General features: G+C 30.0%; 3 protein-coding genes across 3 annotated transcripts; all 3 read left to right on the top strand.

The window, feature by feature from the left end:
- The first annotated feature begins 1691 nt into the window (after positions 1–1691).
- Positions 1692–3337, top strand: LOC125212065 (zinc finger protein WIP3-like). Its single transcript, XM_048112102.1, has 2 exons — positions 1692–2142; positions 2561–3337. The coding sequence occupies exons 1-2, from the start codon at positions 1738–1740 to the stop codon at positions 2972–2974; spliced, it is 819 nt and encodes a 272-aa protein (XP_047968059.1). The 5' UTR covers positions 1692–1737; the 3' UTR covers positions 2975–3337.
- Positions 3338–6837: 3500 nt separating this feature from the next.
- Positions 6838–11585, top strand: LOC125212063 (fatty acyl-CoA reductase 3-like). The gene is made up of 10 exons (XM_048112101.1): positions 6838–6928; positions 7068–7171; positions 8244–8446; positions 8725–8825; positions 9693–9885; positions 9987–10148; positions 10339–10420; positions 10593–10859; positions 10954–11081; positions 11163–11585. Exons 1-10 carry the CDS (start codon positions 6868–6870, stop codon positions 11320–11322), a joined length of 1461 nt encoding a protein of 486 aa, XP_047968058.1. The 5' UTR covers positions 6838–6867; the 3' UTR covers positions 11323–11585.
- An 8064-nt stretch (positions 11586–19649) lies between these two features.
- LOC125216433 (fatty acyl-CoA reductase 1-like) lies at positions 19650–22610 on the top strand. Its single transcript, XM_048118144.1, has 10 exons — positions 19650–19771; positions 19868–19971; positions 20436–20638; positions 20746–20846; positions 20981–21179; positions 21305–21466; positions 21607–21688; positions 21778–22053; positions 22146–22273; positions 22360–22610. The coding sequence occupies exons 1-10, from the start codon at positions 19693–19695 to the stop codon at positions 22514–22516; spliced, it is 1491 nt and encodes a 496-aa protein (XP_047974101.1). The 5' UTR covers positions 19650–19692; the 3' UTR covers positions 22517–22610.
- Positions 22611–23774: the final 1164 nt, after the last annotated feature.

Genomic DNA, 23774 nt, shown 5'->3' with positions numbered 1-23774 from the left:
TTTTGTTTGAAAATGAAAATATAATAAAATAAATATTTTTCAAAAATTAAAAATTATAATGCAACTAATAATTTCATAAAAATACTAATTCTTTTGATTATGTTCATTTTGGTCCATTCGCTGTAATTAGTAGTATCATTTTTATTTATGGAAATTTGTTCTTAATTTTTTCTCTTTCTCTCTCATAATTTATTCATTAAATTTTGGAACATTACGTTGAATCTCAATGAAAAAATATAATCACAAGTTTTTCCGTTTATTTAATCATAGTAATTTCATGGTATAAAGTTAATTCTTTAATAATAAAATAATTTATTATGAACGACTATTAAATGAGTATGTTTTTATTACTAATAAAATAAATAGATGTGGATGACTACTAATAAGTCAAATTTTAAAAGTGATTTAATACTCATAAAATAATTATATCAAAAGACTTGATTATTTTGTTTGATAATAATACTAAGAAATTAATATATATGTATATAATTATTTTTATAATTTACTAGAATTTTAAGAATTATCTAATAATAAAATAATTAGTTGCTATTGATTACATGAACAAATTCAATTGAAAAGTTAATATTTATATTAGTGTTTGAATAAAATAAAATAAGAATTTTCATTCGATGGTAAATCAATTCAAATCCTTTTATATTATGAAAAATTAAAGAGGGTTATTAACGACTTAATTATAATTCCCTAAAGTTATTGAAAGTTAATAGTTAATGTGCTTTGATTGGACTTTCCTTTTATAATTAAACGGATCTAATTTCCTTTCTTTTGAAATAAGGATATATTAGTCCATATATGAATTATTCTTATGGCAAAAACACATAGAGACATTATGGCATGGAGACATCACTACTCTAAATACAAATACGCTTCCGCTTTCATCGATCTTTCGTATTTATTATTTAACATGTATTAATGTGTGAATATTAATTAGTTATTCCAACATCTTCCACTGAATTACCATTGAATTGGTCAAAAAATATCTTTAACCGACGTGAGAAGCGGGAGTGAATAATATAAATAAAATAGAGATTTGAGAGAAAAAGTTTAAGTTGGCTTAAGTTTAGGCTATTCTAGGATTCTCATAGTTCCATGTCTATTTCCTTAAACCCCACCACTACTCTCTCTCTTGGTAAACTCTCAGCCATGGGAGTTGAAAATGTTGCGTTCACAATTCTTGCTATTTTTTATTCAACACTTTTCTTTCTTAATTGAACAAAAACTGCAGTTTGTTGAGCTAATTAAAAGAAGAGGGTCTTAAAGATTATGGACATTTTTTTGAAAAAATATTGAAAATTGGGACACAAGACATAATTAACCCTTTATTTTATTCATGCACGTCGTATCAATATATTATTAAGCTATGTTTAACAAGATTATTTAAAACATAAAACGAAGAATTCAACTCGATCGTGTGTGGAGATAAGAGTCAAGGAATGTAACACACGAAAAGAGAGTAGTAATAAAAAGTGAGAAAAGGTTCACACAAAGACGAAGGAAACCAAGATTCATAAAATTCAATATTTGGTTCAAGCTTTCTCACACAAAGTCCAACTATAATATTCGGAAAAGAATTTATTATAATAAAATTCTCTTCTACTATGATGAGCACAAAATGTTGAAGAATATAAATTTGTGGTTCATTTGTCGAAATTCCATTGAATGTGGCTCTAGCCATTTTACTCTCATCATCATCTCCAACTCCAAATCCAAATTAGTACCATGAGTAATTTCTTCGAATTCCCTCTCTTCTACCACCACCAGCAAAACGATCACAGTCACGATCAAAAGACGATCCAATGTTTGCCTCTTCTTAGCAGGTTTACGGAGAAGGAGGTGAAGGAAGAGGAAGACGACTGCAGACTGAATGAGAATGCCGCGGTGGCGCTCCACATAGGGCTGCCTGATATAGGAGAAATTGATGGAGATCAGAGAAACCGCTATGGTTTCAAGGAAGATGACAACGAAGAAGAAGATGAGTATTCTGTGAAGAACAAGTCTTGTAATGGAAGTTTGAATGGTGAGGGGAGATTTTGGATTCCAACTCCAGCACAGATTCTTGTTGGTCCCATGCAGTTTTCTTGCAGTATATGCAACAAGACCTTCAATAGATACAATAACATGCAGGTTAGCTCATTATTTAATTATCATGATATTTCCATATATATCTTGATTATGATTATGAATCATGATGTATTGATTTAAGAAAACGGTTATGATATCTCAAAATATAGTAATTCATGATTCTTTAATAATTTATATGCCTATGCAAAGTGATAAGATCATCGACTGCATATTAGTTTGATGACAGGTTTGTTGAATTGCAGATTCACCCCAATTAATTTAAGGTCCGTTGAGAGTGACCTAAAAACAAATATGTGCGAATTTTATCTAAAGCGGACAATATTAAATTAATGTGCAATCGACCTAGTTTAGTGTTTTGGTCCAAACAATTATAATTGCAGAAATCACTTATCTATCGTGTCAAACTGTCACTTAAATTGAAAAATCAACATGATCAAATCTCACATTCTCTTGTATTCAGATGCACATGTGGGGCCACGGGTCGGAGTTTCGGAGGGGCCCGGAGTCCCTGCGCGGGGCGCAGCCGGCGGCAATGCTGCGGCTGCCGTGCTACTGCTGCGCGGCGGGGTGCAAGAACAACGTGAACCACCCGCGCGCGAGGCCGCTGAAGGACTTCCGCACGCTGCAGACGCACTACAAGCGGAAGCACGGGGCCAAGCCGTTTTCGTGCAGGAAGTCGTGCGGGAAGTCGTTCGCGGTGAAGGGGGACTGGCGCACGCACGAGAAGAACTGCGGGAAGCTCTGGTACTGCACGTGCGGCTCCGACTTCAAGCACAAGAGGTCCCTCAAGGACCACATTAGGTCCTTCGGGAAGGGCCACGCGCCCCACCCTTCCCTCGAAGGCTTCACATGCTCCGAGGACGACACCGCCTAGAGATACGATGCATGCCTGTTGTGCTGTTATCGTGTCGTGTCGTAGGTGTGAGTGCTCAGCAGCAAAAAATTCTCGAAATGAGGGGAACGGTTTGCTGCTGAGCATTCACACCTATTTTAGTGTTTGTTATATATGTTCAAATAAGGATCGGAAGACTTGTACAAGTTGTGAAGTTGATGAATTTTTTTCTTGCTAATTATGAGAGGAAATTTGCCAGCTTCAAACTCTGTTGATGTTCTAACTTTGCCTTTTTTTTTCTTTTCTTTTTTTTTTTGTATTTCGTGGTTCGCACTTGTTTATTTATCGAGAATTTGATCCGGTGCAAAATTATTTCTACTGATCTTTATGATATGGTTATCTATATATAGCTTCTATACTTGTGTTGCTAGATATATGTACAAAACTCATATTACCAAATATCGATTGTTTTGAAGCAATAAGTTTAAATATTTACAGCATAATAGCTTGCATACAAGAACATAATTATCATTTGGTAAAAGTTTAATTACCTTTATATGTCCATTTGGTAAAGTTCATTTTTTGATAACGAAACGACGTTATCAAAAGTTCGAATTATATTTCGACGCAACAATAAATAATAGTATATATTTTAATACAATAATTAACTATACTTTCGCATAACTAGGAATGATCATACTTCAGCACAGGTGAAATATGATTGAAGTGTGATTTATTGTATACTGAAATACTTACATGTTCAATTTTTTTTACAAATTTTTGAACATACGCAATTAATACTTCGTTAGAATTCTAATAACGTTATCATTATTTTTTTACATATTGTCTAAATAAATTAATTCAATTTGAGAGAATAACAATCTGAGATAATGTAAATGCAGCTTAGTTGGTAAGAAGTTTCTCATATCCATTTAATAGGTTGGGAGTTCGAGTTATCATGAAGAAACCATTATTGATCATCGTTAAAACAACTCAATTAGTAAGATGCTTCTTCTCCGACCTATAAATCAAGGGTTCGAGTCACCGAGGTAATGGAAAATCGTTATTTAGTTTTAGAGGAAAAAGAAAAGGTCGAAGGCCCATTCCTCCAGTTGTGGTCTTAACTAGTGGTAGACGCAATTATTATTTCTCTGCGTATTTCTCAGTTCATATGCAACTCGCAATGGTGCAATGTACATATGAGTCAGCAATGTGAATATATTCTATATTATGACAGCCATAATTTAAATGAAATTAGTCAATAAGAATTAAGCACCTAGAAAAGTTAATGATGATGAGTTGAAATTATGAGCAACATATCATGGCTTTTTTTTCCCTTCCTTTTCCATTAATATTGAGAGCAAATTAAGGTAAGTTGGAGTAGTGAAAAAGTTAATTGCCAAATTGGATGACTCCCTAAATCACAGGCGATCAGCTTGCTTCTGCGGATCGAATTTCAATTGAGAAATAAATTAACAACTTTTCAGTAAATTAACTGTTTTTGAAATCTTTCCCTCAAAATTCCCGTTGTTATGAAAACACTTAGTTCCCGTTCTATAAAAATATCACAGGAAGTGTGAACTAAATCTGCAACGACTTAGAAAAAAATATAAATGAAGTGGAAGTATTAGGTGAAGGGTTGTGAGCGGAAAAAAAAAATCTAGTAGACTTCTTTTAATCTATAAATCTGACTAAAAAATTGAAAACACGTACGATAAACTAAGAACAAATTACAACAACCAAAATACAAAATCGAGATAGTACGTGATAAGAAAATGAGAGAATTGCGTGCCTATATTATATTGGTGTTTATTTTATTATTTTTATTTTAATATAAATGAAAATGAAAATATATTCAAAATTATCTGGTCTTGTTGGGCCTTATTTGGTTTCTAGCCAGTTGCGGGATCCTTTAAAGCCAGGTATTTAAAATTTAGGCCCAGTATTGGAGATGGACGTAAATGTTTTCAATTATTGAAGCCCAATTAATTAGGGCCCATAAAGAGTATTAACACATAAATTTATTTACGAATATTTTTTATTGACAAATACAAACTACAATTTCTGAAATTTTAACTCTCCCAATTAATGCCAATGGTAGTAATGCTATTAAGGATGTAGTAGTAACTTGTAAAGCTTTTCCAACTACACTCTTTTTTTTTTTAACTTCTTCCAACTAAACTCCCAACAATAGTAAAAAAGTGTAAGTGTTTTTTTTTTGTTTTGAAGTATTGTGCATGTATTTAGCGTCAGAGTGATTAACATTGCGAGGTCCAAAGTCTCAAGTCCGAGTCCACTGTGGTACGATATTTAAAATTATGAGTATTCTTTTATTAATTAAAAAAATACATGTATGTAAGTCAAAAATTAAAATTTATGTTGCTAATATTTTTAATCAAGAGTTATTATATTAAATCAATACATGCATCTCGTCATAACAAAAAGATCAAAAACCAAACCGATAAAAAACCGTACCAAAATCATTGAAATTGGTTAGGTTCTTTCTCGTGGTGTGAGGATTGTACGTATATCTATAGTTATGATCAGTACTTGAATATCAAATAATACTTTCAATCAACAAAATGTCAATTTTACAGTTTACAAGTGTCAAAGAAGTAGATGTCCATATATGCACCTATTTGTTGGGTTGTTTAACAGTATTATACTAACCTCAATCCATATATATTCACCAACTATCAATTTACTACTACTACTTCTTTATTTATAAAGTAGAAGCAAGCAATATAACTTTTGAGGTTGGATTACTTATGTACATATGCTGATACCGCAAGTTAATAAAAAAATGAGGAAACACCCGTCATTTATTTATTCCTAGAAGTAACTCAAAAGTGCGGTCCAAGACACTATGCACACCTGAAATTAATATTATTAATAGCATGTTTGGTAGGAGTGATAACTCATATAGGGATGAGATTTTATGAACAAAAATGATGAGTTATCATCCCTACCAAACATGGCCTAAGGCTATAGAATTATTATTTGGATTTACTCTGGATCAAGCTCTCATGGTCTTGGGGGATTCTTTTTTCTTCATCCCAACGAATTAATTAGCAATATTAATATTTATATATTATTTGCAATTTTACTTATTCCTAGATAAAAATTTGTTGAAGCACGCTTGAACTCAGCATTAATATAGATGGTGTTCGGTTTCCTAGATAAAATAATATCAAAATACAATCTACAAATGAGCTTAGATTATTTTAATCATAGATAGCTATGACTAATTATCCCATAATTATCTATCTAAGATTGAATTTCATGAACCAAACACATTACATATTTAACCCGGAATACAATCCTTGCAAACCAAACACCCTCATAATATATAATCCATTTCAGATCAAGCTCTTATGGTTTTATTTTTAACACAAATCTCAAAAGACATATTCTAATTAATGGAGGTAATTTGGACCAAGGTCTCAATATATAGTTGCACATCTACTCAAGTCCCGGGTGTGAAATTGTTTGCATCCCAATAATCAATAGTTTGATTAGATATATACTATAACTATAACTTAATATATATGACGTGTTAGTTGCAGTCACCAAAGTATAATCACCTCGCGCGTTGATGCTCGCCACATGAGCTCTATTTCCTCTTCTTGTATTATACTCCTATATGTATCTATTTAATGTATATACACTTACATTATTGAAATAACACATGTATTGCCTTTTACTTTTAGAATGCAATATCCGAAGAGGTTGTTAAAATTAGTACATACAGGTCAAATATTACCTATACATGAATAGTGTAGAGAGACAGAGAGTCAATGTAAACGCTTACCAACAAAAATCTACTTTGATTAATTGCGTGCACTCAAACTTATTCAATATAGTACTAGTAGTACTATATATTTATATCTCCTACATCTCTCTCTCTAGCTATCAATCTCTCTCTAAGTTGTGCAATGGAGTTCATGGAGGGAAGGTCTATTCTAGTAACCGGGGCAGCTGGCTTTCTTGCTAAGAGTATGAGTTTTTGCTCTGCAAAGTGCAAACTTCCTCTATTTTTCTTAATATGTATTCATATCCATATTTGCATTTTTACACAGTCATCAAAAATTAAAATTAAAATTTCAATTGTTGATATATACATGCAATGGTGTAGTTTTCATTGAGAAGATTCTGAGAGTACAGCCCAACGTAAAGAGGCTTTATCTTCTCTTGAGGGCTCGAGACTCGAACTCAGCTATGCTACGCTTCGACACTGAGGTAACTCTCAAATTAATTAGGACTTATTTGATTATTTTGGTGAATACATAGTTTAGTGGATTAATTATATACATCTACATAATCGAAAAGACATGCATCGATATACCATACCCGATACGTCACGCCTCTTTAGTTGTAAAATAAAATTTATCTGAGAATCACGAAATTTGGTCAAATTTTTATTTGAATTTATTCTCGACTATTCTATGATATGTGATACGTGGATATCACCATTAGTAATGAATTTAACAATGTTATCCATTCATAAAAAAAATAATATTTTTATGTTTAAAAATATGAATAGTATATATAACACATGGGATGTGTTAAAATGACAACCCATCTTAAAATAACACCATATCACCATTCCTAGCCAATCATTTGTACACGTAGATGAATAATCAGCTGCTATGTGGCAATCATAAAAAATTCGCAAGGGTAAATTTACGCGGCCTGCAACATCCAATACTCTAGACTGCAAAGTGTCATTTTAAGAGTGTTGTCATTTTAACGCACCCCTATAACACATATATGATATATTGTGACTAGAAATTTTCTCCGTGGAAGAGTAACTAAGAGCAAAATAAAACTCCAGAATTTTTCTAGCTGATTTTCAAAGTTTTGGAACGGATTAAAATTTGACCAAATCTCAGAATTTCCAGTCTTATCCACCAAAGTCTCGTACATAATAATCAATTAAACGGCAGCTACATACATGAATTAGGTGTCATAATTATTTTATGCTGAGGGCTGAGGCATCCTTCCTACAAATTAAATTGTTCCGAAGTCCGACAAAAACAACGTACATCGACATAATTGATCATATTGTTTCGCCTACAACTTTTTGTAGTTCGATTTCACGTTTAATTGTTTATTGTGTTTAATCAATTAGCTACTATATATCATTATGTGTTATAATACTAACTTTGCACTATATCAAGAATAGGAAATAAATTACAATATTGAGGATGATGATTAATGAATTAATATATAGACGTACGGAAAATCCAATACCATAGCCTTCATGTAAATAATATCGTGACTAATTAGTTTTCTTTCTTCTGTATTTAAGATCATGTCAAAGGATTTATTTAGGGTTCTGAAAGAGAAACATGGTGGATATTTAAATTCCTTAATTTCACAAAAAATAAGAGTTGTGGCTGGAGACATCACCTGCGAGGATTTGGGCGTGAAGGACTCATTGTTGTTAGAGGAAATGATTAAAGAAGTTGATGTCGTTGTCAATTTAGCTGCAAATACCAACTTTGACGAAAGGTATTTTAGTTCAGCTATAATTTTTCTTTCCAACTTCCATATACGTATTACTCCATTGCCTTAATTAATTATACATAGGTCATAAATTAATTGTTTTGATAATGTATTTAGTAGTAATAAATTAATAACCAAAATTAGAATCGATATATTCATTCTATGCATCTTTTTATTTTATTATTTACCATATATAATTGTACTGAATCCGCCTTCGGCGGAATCCGACTAATCATGCATCTTTTAATTATTAATAGTCCTTGATTTTTCGGTTTGGTGGGCAGATATGATATTTCAATTGGAATAAATACGATGGGAGCTAAGCATGTATTGAACTTCGCTAAAAGATGTGAGAAGTTAAAAGTGTTGCTTCACGTCTCAACTGGTTAGTTCGTTGTTACATTAGCACGCCCTATTTTGATATAATTAAGTTATTTTTGAAATAAATCATGTTTAGCACGTTATTTTTGAAATAAATCATGTTTAGCACGTTATCAAAAAAATCACAAAGTTTAGTTAAATTTCGGACAACCACAACTTTTAAAAATAGTCAATCATAGCTTTGAATATTTTTGCAATTATCTCATTTGTTTGTATTTGGCTAAATTGTGCGTGACATGGAAGCCGAAATACATGATCTTTTTACAATTTTGTGCAACACTGTAAAAAAGCCATTACATAAAAAATTATAGTACTCCTATAAGATTAGGCTAAAGTATGTTGGCTTTCAAATCACTGTGAATCCAAAAAAATGGGATGATAAAGAAAAAAATATCAAAATTATAATATACTTCATCCGTTACATAATAGGAGTCCTATTTGATTTAACACTTTTAATAAATGTAAAGAAAAGTGGATAGTTGAAATATGGGTCTCACTTATATATATCTAGTTTTATAATAAAATGTGAGTGAAATAAATCGGTAGAGTGTGAGATCTACTTATCATTTATGGTAAAAGTGAAATAAGACTCTTATTGTAGAATGGACGAAAATGGCAAAATATGACTCTTATTATGCATGGTACGGAGAGAGTAATTAGCTATTTTTGAAAGTTGCATAACTGATCAAAATTTAACCAAACTTCAATCATTTTTTTACCAATTTACCCTAGGATTAAAAATATTCGGCAACATTTGTATTTCTCCACATCTAGTAGATGTCTACTATACACGTCTGTATATATGTATGATACGTATCTCATTATGAGTTTAAAAAATTAACGGGAAACTAATATTGGAGTATATTTTCAGCTTATGTATGTGGAGAAAAGGAAGGACTGATATTAGAAAAAGGTTATAAAATGGGGGAAACACTTAATGGAGCACGTGGACTAGACATCGACGCCGAGAAGAAGTTGATCGACGATACTTTGAAATCCCTAAAAGCTGAAAATTGCTCCGACGACCTTATTAAATCCAAAATGAAGGATTTGGGAATTCAAAGGTGACATTATATTTATAAAATACACACGTATATTTATAATTTATAGATAGTGTTCTTGGTACTTATGTGGTAGTTTGACAAATTTTATACTACTTCAACAGAGCAAGAAGGTATGGATGGCCAAATACATATGTTTTCACCAAGGCTATGGGGGAGATGTTGTTGGGGCATTTGAAAAATGAAATGCCTGTCGTTATAATTCGACCTACCATTGTCACAAGCACTTATAAAGAACCTTTCCCTGGTTGGGCTGAAGGGATCAGGTGATTACTTTTAATTATCTCCGATCCTACTTAATATATTTTTCAATTAGGGTTTAATTAGTGTAACTAGCAAAATTCAGATTATTTGTGGCAGTTAACCCTGATCAATAATGGCTCCTGTATTATTGTTTTGTGCTGACAATCAAGATTTAATTTTTTGATTTCATTTTGCCATGCAACATATTTACAGAACAATTGACAGCTTAGCTGTCGGATATGGCAAAGGAAGAATTACGTGTTTCCTTGGCAATCCCAACACCATCATTGATGTGGTGAGTTCTCGTTATATTTCTTTACATTACAATGATTAAATCTATTCACTCAAAAGGGCTAAAGAAAAATTAAAACTTGATTGGGTTTGAGGATGTAGCCTGCAAGGGACTCATCAACACACTATGCACATTTCAAGAAAAGAAAAGATTGTAAAAAAGAAAGGTTTTGCAGATCCCTGCAGACATGGTGGTGAATGCAATGATGGTGGCCATGGCTGCTCACTCGAACCAGTCAGATGAGACGATCTACCACGTGGGTTCCTCTGTGGCGAACCCACTTGAATACGCATCGCTGCAAGATTACGGCCAAAGATATTTCCAGAAGCATCCATGGATCAACAAGGAAGGAAAGCCTGTCATAGTTGGCAATGTCAAAGTATTGAACTCAATGGAAAGTTTCCAAAGATACTTAGCCATTCACTACTTGCTACCCTTAAAGGTATCTTAATTAATTACTAAATTAATTAATCAATTACCCTAGTTCACCTCTTGATCATCTATTTAATTACTTGAATTTTTTTATGTAATTATAGGGGCTAGAAATGGTGAACAAGGCTTGCTGCCAATACTTTCAAGACAGGTATCTGGACATGTGCAGAAAGATCAAGTTCGTATTGCGATTAGTCGAGCTCTATGGACCTTATTTGTTCTTTAAAGGATAGTAAGTGCCTATTCTCAAACATAAATACATCAATGTGCTGTGAATACTTATATGAGGGTGATACATTTTTTGTGGGTGCAGTTTCGACGACATGAACACGGAAAAACTAAGAAGGGCAGCGGCACAAGTAGGCGAGGAGGTGGAGAGTGGTACGTTTTGTTTTGATCCAAAAATCATAAATTGGGAAGATTACTTCATCAACGTTCACATTCCTGGAGTAGTCAAATATGTGCTCAAATAATACTCGATTTGCGTTGTTATTTTCTAGTTGTGAAAAGCTCCATGTTATTTTTCAAGTTTGCTTTGGTATATCATTCATTCATTATTAATTACTACATGGTTTTTATAGTAGTGATTAGTGATGTTCAATGTTTTGATTGCAATTGATGTTTTCTTAGTAGTCATGTTGTTGTGGATCAGAATTTACATTGTATTCATGTACTCAAATAATTTTACTATGATTCCGTGTACTCTATAGTCTACATTGTTTTTATTTTCAATTTATCTCTCCTATTTTACCCATTTTATCTATTTCTCTCATGCTTTTACTTCTTTCGCATTATAACATAACCAATGAGACTATTTTTGTGAATAAATGGAGTATATTTTTTAATTTTATCATTTCTGATTTTCTCTTTCCAATTATATATATATATATATAGGGATGTACTAAGATGACAACCCTCTTTATTGTAACACCATACCACCATTTTAGGCCATTGGATCTGAAAATCGTGTGCTTGTCATGCTGCCACGTGTAAAAACACGGAGGGGTAAAATAGGAAATTTCTAATTTTACGTTACCAGATTGCAGTGCTGTTTATTGAATATTGCAGTCTTACCACAACAATATTGCAGTTTACCACGGCTGCAATATTTAATACAGTAGATCTGCAATATCTAATACAGTAGAACCGCAAACCCGTGTTTTTTCACGAAACTTAATCCTAGGCGTCCATATATGAGATCTAACGGACTATATTGGTGGTATGATGTTATTTTAACTATGGTGGCACCCTAGTGCACCCCTATATATATATCTATATATTATTATTATTTTGTAATTTATAATTCTCTCTCTGACTTATAAATTCAATTGAGCACGTGACTGATTTTATGGCTATGTCAAGAAACATGGGCCAAACTTGAACTGTTTGGTCAATTGGGTTGTTGGGCCCGGGTAATTGGTCCAGGCCCAGCATCGCGCCATGAGATGGGCAGTTTAACTTGGACTTGAGGATGATTAAAAGAATTTGATTACAAGAATACCTAAAAATCATTTTGATAATTTTGTTAACAAAAGATGCTAGAGACTGAATTTTGGTTGTTGGAGTTCATTAATTTTTGATGTACTTAACTTGTCGTTATAGAAATACTTTTTTATTTTGTACTCGCACTCATACATTGAAATCCTCCTTAATAATATAATTGGGTATTTTATGGGTTTGAATTTATTGATCAGTAGGTTATGACATTATTATTATCATGCGTATGTCTGTGATCAGCAATTATAGTATCGTGTCCACTTGATAAAAGATTGTCATTTTCGATTTGGTATTATTGTAAGAACCATTCTTTTATCTTAGTCAAATAGTATCTAACTATCTTCGACAGGAATGAAAATAAGTTAGGCGTAAATTAGATGACAAATTCTCCTATAAGATTTTTGTAGGGATTTTCCATTATGATATGTCCACAATTGCGAAAAAGTGCAAAATAATTGGGGGGCAGTTAGTTGCGTGGCTATATTGAAAGTACTTTGGGCATCCAATTGATAATCTTAATTGAAGTGCAAGAATCAACATTATCTAACTACCACATCACGAGATTTGCTCCAAATTCTTAGTAAGAAAATGAAATCGAATGTAGTTTGTTAATTAGAATACTCATTAGATTTAAAGATACTCTGACTCCAAACATTTATCTTTGCTATTAATAGTTAGAGTAAAGATAAATTTACAAAAATTGTATGTACAAAATACCCTTCAACTTTAAATAGGATAAAACTAATTTAATTTGATTTTGAAAGCATCATTAATTACATATATATATGACTAATTTAACCCTATTCGTACTTGTAGGAGATTATAATATTTTTCTTATTAATTTATATTGTTTAAAAAATACTATGTAATTGAATTTATTAGTAAAAATATTCACCTTTAATAAAATATTTATAATAAAATTTTAGATAGAATAATCATTCATAGTATTTTAATGAAATAAGTTTTTTATTCATTTTATTTAAACTATCACAATTATATGTAGATAAATATATTGTACTTTTTTCTACAAAGCAAAAATTGGACAAAATACTTTTTTTATTTGAAAATTCTCTTTTATTATGTCATATATATTTTTAAAACCATTGGTATTTTACTATTAATTTCAGGTTTTAATTTCGCAAATATTAGTATGTATTGGTTTAACTTCCGAAGCGGAAAAATTAGTAGTTTACAAGTATAAGAAAAAACATACCATTTAAATTTCTTTAATATTATAGTTCTACATATAATTTTTTTTTTATCTTTTATTAAGAACTATTTTTCTAGAGTATACTATTTCTTTATTTTATATAGAGTAACATACATACATTGATAAGATTTTAATATGATAATTTTATGTAATTACTATTGTCATTTAATGATATTATGTGGATGTAGGACATTGCTATAAATATTATTAATTATATAATATAGGTCTCGATGATTGAAAATTGTTGCATTCAAGCTATTGTTGCATAAATTGATAAGATCATGAAAAATTAAAATTATATAATAAATCACTATATTTTTAATATTTTAATTACTGCATTATTTTAATATTAATTTCATTATTATTTTTGTAGTGCGTTAAAAAATATCATAGGGATAGTTCGATGCTATGTGGCACCCAACATGTGACTATCCTTTTGTATGTATAACTACCAGATATATTTAAATAATATGTTGAAATTATACAATAAACCCCTATAAATTTTAGACTTATATTATAATATTATTTTATAATTAATATGTTATTATATTTATAGTGCATCAAATGATAATGTAAGAGGTAATTCGACGATAGAGGTCGTTGCACTAAACGTCCACCTTTGTCAGTGACACCTTCTTAAAGTGTATTACTAATTAAATACTAATATTTTCAAAACATATACTTAGATAATACATCTTCATTCATATAATTTCAACAATAGTATGAATGATCATATATTTACCTTTCTTTGTATATTTCTCCATGTGCTATTCCAAATCACAAACATTAAAGCAGTTGAAAGAAATTAAATAAAATACTGCAATGTACATAAGAGATCCAAATTACAAATGATATACATTAATTAGTTTTTAAAATATAAGGATAATTTAAATAAATTTATTGTTTTATGGAGTAAAAAACGTTAAGTAGTTGACGGAAAGGGGAAGAACTATAATGTACTAGCAAAATTAATATACAAATATTTTTATAATATAATTTATTATTATATTCTTTTCAATTTTTATATTTGATTTAAAAAATTTTAATTTAATTATTAATATATTCACTGTCTTTTTTTATTTTGTACTTTTTTACTTCTTTTAACCTGTCTCCGTCTTTTTTTTTTGTTAGAACTAGAAAAAATATTATGTAAAATATTTGTTTGAAATTCTGAAAATTAAACATTTTTGTTTGAAATAAATATAAGTATTTTCTTTTTGAGTTTTAGTTGAGTGTTATTATTCATTCTTTAATTAATATGAGGTGTTACTATAATGTAAAACCAAAGTACAATTAAAATAGGTAAGTTCCTAAATTTATGCATATGATAGAAAATGGCAAAATTATCCTATATACAAAAAATAGGTAAGTTCCTAAATTTATGCATATGATAGAAAATGACAAAATTATCCTATTTTGTGTATACAATGTTGTTAATTTATCACTGCCCTAATAATTAATACTTGCACCACAAATCTATTTTAGGTACTCTATATTTCTCGGTGGGTTTATGACAAGGACAAATTATTAATTAAATCACTGTGCCAAACAGTTTTATGGGGATGCAAATTTTGAAACAGTATTGTTGGCCTTGCTAATTATTTACTTAAATCAACGTTATTCTTAAATAATTATTTCATTATTTAGACTAGGTTGGGGTTCAAGAGAGAGACCACAAATCATTTTATTATTATTTTACTTTTGAAAATGACATGGCAACCGATCAGCTGCCGATAAACCTAGTCTAAATCACTTAATGTTTATAAATCGATTTTCAACGTAAAATGTTGAAAAAAGTTTGATTATATACGATTATCAGTATCACTACCCTAATAATTAATACTTGCACCACAAATCTATTTTAGGTACTCCATAAAAATTCTTAAATGTACATAAATTGTGCATGTACGTAATATCTTTAATTTTTAAAATTTGGTTGAATTTAATTAAAAATCAGTTTTGTTATTTATTGTATTATACATGTAGTAATAAGAAAGAAGTGATATAGAAATTTTATGTCAATTAGTAACATGATTTCGAGGTTAAATCGAATTAATTATACAATATTTTTTTTTCTTAAATATACAAATATTTTAGTTAAAATTTCAAAATTTTTTCGAAGTGTTGCAAAATGATTTGTATGAAATTTATTTTAAGACCATGTTTATCAGCAACCACTCAACCCAACCCAACCATCCATTTTTTCAATATTTAATTAATTTCTATCTCCTCCACATCATCTTACACATCATCAATATTCATCTAACTCAACCACACCATTTTTAATGGTTTATCAACAACCGCTCAACTATAGCAAATGTGGTCTCTATTTGTAGAGGATGAAAAATTATGAATTTTGGTATAATTTTTATAATTTTTAATATAATATATTAAAGATATATAAATTTTAAAAATATATATATTAACCAATGAAAATGGCACAATCTCATTAGCTCATAAAAGAAAGAGTGAACTACAAAATTGGCCTCTATGTATGATAAGTCGAACGCTAGAGATACCCATGTTTGAAAAAAATGCATTGTAAGCCTCTACGTATGAGTATAATATCATTTCAGGCCCCTTTTCATTATTTTGAGTCTTTTATACCCTTTTCCCCACACTTTTAAACTAAATCTAATTCTAAGGATGATTTAGTCTTTCTCATTTTTATTATTATGTACTATGTTTATTTTATATTAAAATATTATTTTCATTTAATCCATAAATATGGTAAATTTAATTAGATTTATAAATTAAAATACTTATCAATAGTTATATGATTTATGTTTTTATTTTAGTTAAATTAAATAGAATGATTTATGTTTTTATTTTAATTAAACTAAAATAAAAATATAAATCATTCTTATGATAACTAACTATTGAAAAGAAGTTAAATATTTTAGTTAAACTAAAATAAATCTTAATTTCTCAATTGGGTTAATATTAAAATTAGATAGAAGATGTTTAACTAAATATTAAACATAAATCCAAATATTTCGACAATCATTCTTCTATTTAGTTAATTAAAATAAAAATATAAATCATTTTTATGATAACTATTGATAAATATTTAATTTATCAATCTAATTAAATTTATAATATTTATGAATTAAATGAAAATAATATTTTAATATAAAATAAAAATAGTACATAGTAATAAAAATGAGAAAGACTAAAATATCCTTGGAATTACATTTAAGTTAAAAGTAAGTATAAAAGACAGTGAAAAAGGATCTGAAATGATATTATATTCATGCGTAGAGGTTTACAATGCATTTTTTAAAATATGGGTATCTCTAGCGTTCGACTTGTCATACGTAAAGGCCAATTTAGTAATTCACTCTACAAGAAATGGTAAGGAGACCAATAGGTTGCACGAATGCATGTTGGGCTTCAAGAGAGAGACCACAAATCATTTTATTATTATTATTTTACTTTTGAAAATGATATGGCAACCGATCAGCTGCCGATAAACCTAGTCTAAATCACTTAATGTTTATAAATCGATTTTTGTTGAAAAAAATTTGATTATATACGATTATCAGTATCACTACCCTAATAATTAATACTTGCACCACAAATCTATTTTAGGTACTCCATAATAATTCTCGATCGGTGGGTTTATGAAAAGTGACAGATTAATTAAATCACTGGGCCAAACAGTTTTATGGGGCTGCAAATTTGAAACAGTATTGTTAGCCTTGCTAATTATTTATTTAAATCAATTTTATTCTTAAATGCAATCTCAATAGTAGATCCATACAACATTTTATTAAGACAGTATATAACTTGCGTGCACGCACCCTTGTGGTGCGCATATGACCATACCCTCCTTTATTTCTACCTCATCCCCATGCTTTCGCACTGACAACGCGTCTTGACCAGACTACCTCTTTTATTATTAGCGTGATTTTTAGGGCATCTGCAGCTTGTAGCTCGGTCTCGTCTCGGCGAGACGAAGCATGCGCTAAAAAAGCGTTGCACCCGTCTCATCTCGTAGGGACTCGTGCGAGGGAGAGGAAATAATGGATCCAGCGTATAACACACTCTCCACCCACGTGGTGCACTTTCATTGGGCGGTGAAGCCCACTCGCCCCCTGCGAGTGAGTTTCTTTTGCCCAATTTTAAAAATAGATTTTAATTTAAAATCCAATTTTAATTAAAAAATTATATTTTGAAAAAATAAAATATAAATAATAATTTTACAGTGATCCATACTTAAAGTCATATCCATAAATTAGTGAAAGAATTTTGTAGTAGTATATAATCTTTTACGTTAGAGAAGTAGGTTTTGCACTGCTTGAGTAAAATTTTAATTTTTCTTATATTTTTCTCATTTTATTGCATTATGTGTACTTTTCAAATAGCATGTTTATACTTTTGTTATAATATGAATTTAATTAAATTTAATTTGTATCTAAATATTTTAGTTGTTAATGAATCTCATATTTTAATTAAGTTAAAAAAAATTAATTACATTTCACGATAAATAACTTCTCTTATAGCAAGTTTATACTTTTATTAATGTGAACTTAATTAGAATATCAATTTGAAATTTTAAACAGAATTAATTTTTATGTGAATATATTATTTATAAGGAAATTGTGATTTAATTAAATTATTTAACTTCATAATAAATAAATTAAATAGAAAATGAAAGAATGAATTAGTAGAATTCATAAATAGCTAAGAGAAGACATGTTAAAAGAGATGAAGGATTGCAGATTTTGTCTCTTGAATAATAAGTATATAAAATAAAAAGTAGTGTGAACTTATAATCAAGTAGTCTAAATATAAGATGAATAAGAGTTAGTGTTACTAACGAATTTACCAAATTTATTAGAGTTGGCCGAGGTGCTCCATTGAATTTAATTATAAGTACGTAGCTGTAAGTTTGTAACCCCTAGTCCCCTACTAGTACAACGTGAGATCTAACACACGGTACCTACGTAGCTGTAAGTTTGTGCTTCACTACACACACCTCTAATGTATACTACACCTCATGGTTCATGGTATGGACTACAAAAAACAAAGCATTACTAGCGTCAATTACTTTATTATCCATGCAGTTAACGAATAATACTTTCCCCCTAGCTTTTATAAAAATATAGATTTTTAAAACAATACGAATTTTAATGCATAATTATTAAACTCTAAGATGAAAAAAAATAAAAATTATAGATTGATTTAGCAGTACTAATTAATTCATTAACAGTCTTTAAAAATGTGTGTGTGAAATGTGAGTATTCGTCTATTCTTCCTTAATGCAATTTTCATTTTCCAATTAGGCATATATCAATTTGTAGAAATCCTTCGTGTCAAACCATCGTATCTGTTAGTACTAATTATTACTAGTACAACTATTAAGTTAGAGGTATCAATGCTAATTATGATTAATGGGTTTTTCCAAAACTTTTTTAGAGTGTAGTACTTTTTTCATCGCATTAAAAAATTTAAAAAATATCTTAGCAGTTTAATAATTATCTCAAATTGAGAAACAGAAGTAAAGATGATCGAATGCAACAGAAATCTGCTTTAACTGAGAGTAAACACAATCTTCTACATTTTTTTAAACCGAATTAGTACTGTTCAATTCTATACATGATAACTACAAAATCTAACTCGTTACTGGAAAGTCCACAAATCAAACGTAATAGACAACAACTTAGGGTTCCTACTATCTTTTTAGTCCACGGCTAATAGTTTAATTCAATTGAATTACCAGCTTTGTGCTGTAACGTGTAAAAATTCTATATAAAGAACTAATTTCTGATGAATTCAAGGTTTCAAAAACAATTAATTAACTCTTACAGTATGCTAATGTGATTATTTATTACTTGTCTACTGAAGTTTCACTTTAAATTTTAGTCTATTAACTCTTATGGCCACCTTCTTATGCGAATTTATCAAGAATCTTGATTTTGGCGCATTTATTGGTTAATTAGGTATATATACATATGAACTTTCGCAGCTAGAACAAGTAAATAAATAGGCGCAAGATTTAGCTTACCAAATAATTCATTTAAGCATTAAAATATTAAAAGACGCCTCTGTATATAAAGTAGCATCAACACACCATAGCTCACATAATCACACACCTCCCAGTTTTTCTCATTTCAAGTAGTGTATTTTTGCTATGGAAGAAAGTAAAATTCTCCAACATTTTGAGGGAAAGACCATTTTAATCACTGGTTCCACTGGCTTTTTAGCAAAGAGTACTCTCTCTCTCTCTCTCTCTCTTGCTCCTAATTTGGCCTGGTTCTAATAAAATTTTTGTTTTTGATATTTTTGTTGGTGTTTTTTTATATTAGTATTTCTAGAGAAGATACTTCGATTGCAACCCAATGTGAAGAAATTATTTCTTCTAATGAGAGAGACCCCTAAATTATCTGTCCAACAACGTTTTGAAGAAGAGGTACGAAACCAACTCAATGCATGGTAGTATTATATATATATATATAGATGTAATTATAAATCTAATTTAATGTTTGAATGCTTCATTCAAATCTACTTACATGCTAGTCTCCAACTAAATTTTTCATTTTTGTTATCAATATTAATTTATGCATATATATTATACTATATATACAGCATAATGGTGGAGATGGGATCGTGGATTAATGTTAACGGCTTGTTTGAGTTTATAATAATTATATAATTGGAATGCTAAAGTTGTTAACCTAGCTAGTGTATCGGTTATGCATTAAGAAAATAGAATTTTCTATTCCAAAACTCCATAAGTCAATAATACCAATGAAAAACATTTTTAAAACTAAAATTTCTAGCTTCGTAACAAGTTGCCATTTCTTATTGATTCTTGATTATCTAAGAAAATAGTTATAACTACATTTGGTATTTGTTTAATTTGTATATACATAGGTTGTGGGCACAGAGCTATTTCGAAGTCTCAGAGAAAAACATGGGGAAGATTTCAAATCTATAATATCTTCACAAGTTGTACCGATATCGGGCGATGTTGGTTATGAAAATTTAGGTATAGCTGATGCACAGCTGCGACAACAAATGTGGCAAGAAATTAATATTATTGTCAACTCAGCCGCAACTACCAAATTCGATGAGAGGTGTGGGATAATTTCAGCTAATTAAATCAAATTAAATAAGGAGATTTTTGAATAACAAAATTCGGAAGTTGACTTTACACTTTTTATTTTGGTATTTTGAAATATAGGTACGATGTAGCATTTGAAATAAATTCGTTGGGAGCCAAGCATGTTCAAGACTTTGGCACAAAATGTTCGAAACTAGAAATGCTTCTGCACGTCTCCACAGGTTAGTTATTTAGGGTTTGAACAAATTGCTATATAGTAAATATTTAATTTTTCGAATTTCATTTCTATTGACTTAGATTATAAAGATGGTAACAAATTCTCATTAATTTTTTCAATTAAATTTTGAATATGTAGCTTATGTGCATGGCACTAAGGTGGGACTGATGCAAGAAAAGGCTTTTTGTATGGGTGAAACCCTTCCCGGCGCCAAAATACCATATTTAGACATCAACGAAGAGAAGAGTGTAATTTGGGAAAAATTAAGGTCGCTCCAGACTCAGAAGTTGTCGGAAAGAGAAATCACTCGAGCTATGAAGGACTTCGGCATCGAAAGGTTGCTTCACTTTCTTGTATTTTTCTCTTGTTTATACATAGTGAATTTATATACTATCATGTATGCTTTGGACTCATATAATCAATGGTGTAAATTTATATTTAAATTTTGAATTGTATGAGCAGAGCTATGCTGCATGGTTGGCCTAATACATACGTATTTACAAAGGCAATGGGAGAAATGCTGCTGGAGAGATTCAACCAAAACTGCAATGTTGTTATTATTCGTCCCACTATTATTACAAGTACTTTCAAAGATCCATTTCCTGGTTGGATCGAAGGTCTAAGGTGCATTTATTTTCATTACTTATTTCATCCATCTATCTCTCTAAAATTAAATGTAAATATTTACTACTATAAAAGTTATTTACTCCTAACTTTGAGTAAAGTTATTTAATACTATTGTATTTTTTGTGGGTGACCAACAGAACTTTGGATAGCATCTTTGTTGCTTATGGTAAAGGGAATATCAAATTCTTTGTAGGTGATCCAGACTCGGCAATTGACTTGGTAAGCTAATATTTTTTCTAGAAGGATGTTTTTTACCAAATATATAAACGTATCTATAAGTTATTATTGTTGACATAATTAAATTATAGGTACCAGGTGACATGGTGGTAAATTGCATGATTGCAGTAATAGCTTCACATTCAAATCCAATTGAAAAAGAGGGTATAATTGTATACCAAATAGGTTCGTCGAGGCGAAATCCAGTGAAATATGATGAGCTTAAGTGGTTTATGCTTCGTTATTTAAACATTAATCCATTGATTGATAGCTGCGGAAAGCCTATCAAAGTTGGCCCTCCAGTTATTCTCAATACAATGCCTCGCTTTCACAAGTATATTTCTTTCCACTATTTGCCCTTTGTCAAGGTCAGCTTTTATTTACTATCATCTTAAAATAATTAATTAGATTTATTAGTAATATTGGGCTAATATTTAATAATATCTGGGTGGTTTTACAGATGCTTGGATTGGCAAATATGATATGCTGCAACTTTTTTGAAAGTTCATACACTAGTGCCAAACGAAGAATCAAGCAAGCAATGAGACTAGCTGATCTTTACAAGCCTTACCTGTTTTCACAAGCAATGTATGTATTTTTCATAAATTAATCTAACTATGTGGGAAAAAATAATCTTAATTAATTTAATATTATATTTTATGTTTTATTGACAGCTTTGATGACAATAACACTGAGAATCTACGAATGAAGATTAGAGGAAGCAATATCGACATGGAATTATTTAATTTTGATATCAAGTGCATTTCGTGGGATGACTACCTCCTGAACACTCATTTTCTTGGAATAGCCAAACATGTCTTGGGTGGCTAGCTACAATCTACACTCCCTTCCTCTCTCTAACTGGAGAATTTGTACTATTATTCATTTTTATTTGGGCAAATATATTTATTTAATCTGAATTATATTACTTGTATTGTATACATGGAGATTAATTATCCATATTGTTGATATTACCCCAAATTATCATTTTAAAGTATAAAAAACGGTTAAGAATATTGTGTATAATTTGTTGATTATTGTGCAAAAATATGATTTTATGGGTATGTTTTGACCGACCCTTTCACTTTCCATGAACAAAAAGAAAAGGTTTAAGGGCCTTAAAATGTGTATTAGGCTGGGGCTATATGCAGTAATTTAAACGCTGCATTGCTGGGTTTAGCAAAGTAAATGGGCTGATTATTATGAAAGGGGATTTATTTTTCATATCACTATTGACTAAGTTTTTAACCAATCAGTTAACTACCTTATCAATGTTCTCCTACAGTCCTACCAATTTAAATATAAATTACTCTTTTTTTTTTTGTTTTAATTAATCAACAACTAATTAATTGAAGATTTCCTAAGTATGTAAGTTATAGTACGAAAAAAACAATTTGAACAAATGGCATGATAGTCATTACGCTTTGTATCTACTATTAATCAATATTATTACTCACTTCCTGTTCAAAAACAGAAGATTGGTTATTTGAGGAAAAAAACAGGATTATTATATTTCTAATGCTAATTTGGATTGTGAAATGCCGTTTGTTTTTGTAATGGCCATTAGAGCATCTTCAATCATTACACTAATCCATATCCATTTTAGTGTAAATGTCATACTAAATATTGATTTTACACCGACCATTTAAATTAAATTCAAACTCAAAAGGATATTCTCCACTCACTTACTTTTTATACTTTTCAATAACACCTATATATTTGATCTAAATTATACACTAACTCCATGACCTTTGTGAATAACTTAATTTAAATTAAATTAAACAATGTATAAAGATTTTGTTTAAAATTAAGCTTCTGTCCATTTTTAAACAAATAAACAATTATTGTGTACGCGTAGTAGTAGAATAGGCAGTACAACTTCATTTACTATAGTAACTTTTTTTGTTTATTAATATTATTAATTTAACTAATCATTTTTAATACTATTATTATATTAGGTTATTTTCCTACCTTCTTCTTCCTCTTTCACACCGCAGCTTTTCAGTCTCAAGTTTTTTCTGTAAGTTTTCTACTCCATATTTTAATTTTTCTTCCTTTCCTTTTTCTATTTTGATAATATAAATTGATT

The sequence above is a fragment of the Salvia hispanica genome, chromosome 3 (assembly GCF_023119035.1).
Source record: "Salvia hispanica cultivar TCC Black 2014 chromosome 3, UniMelb_Shisp_WGS_1.0, whole genome shotgun sequence".
NCBI classification, from domain to species: domain Eukaryota; kingdom Viridiplantae; phylum Streptophyta; class Magnoliopsida; order Lamiales; family Lamiaceae; genus Salvia; species Salvia hispanica.
Note: the sequence above shows the minus strand (reverse complement) of the source record. Positions and strands in the feature narration are given on the sequence as shown.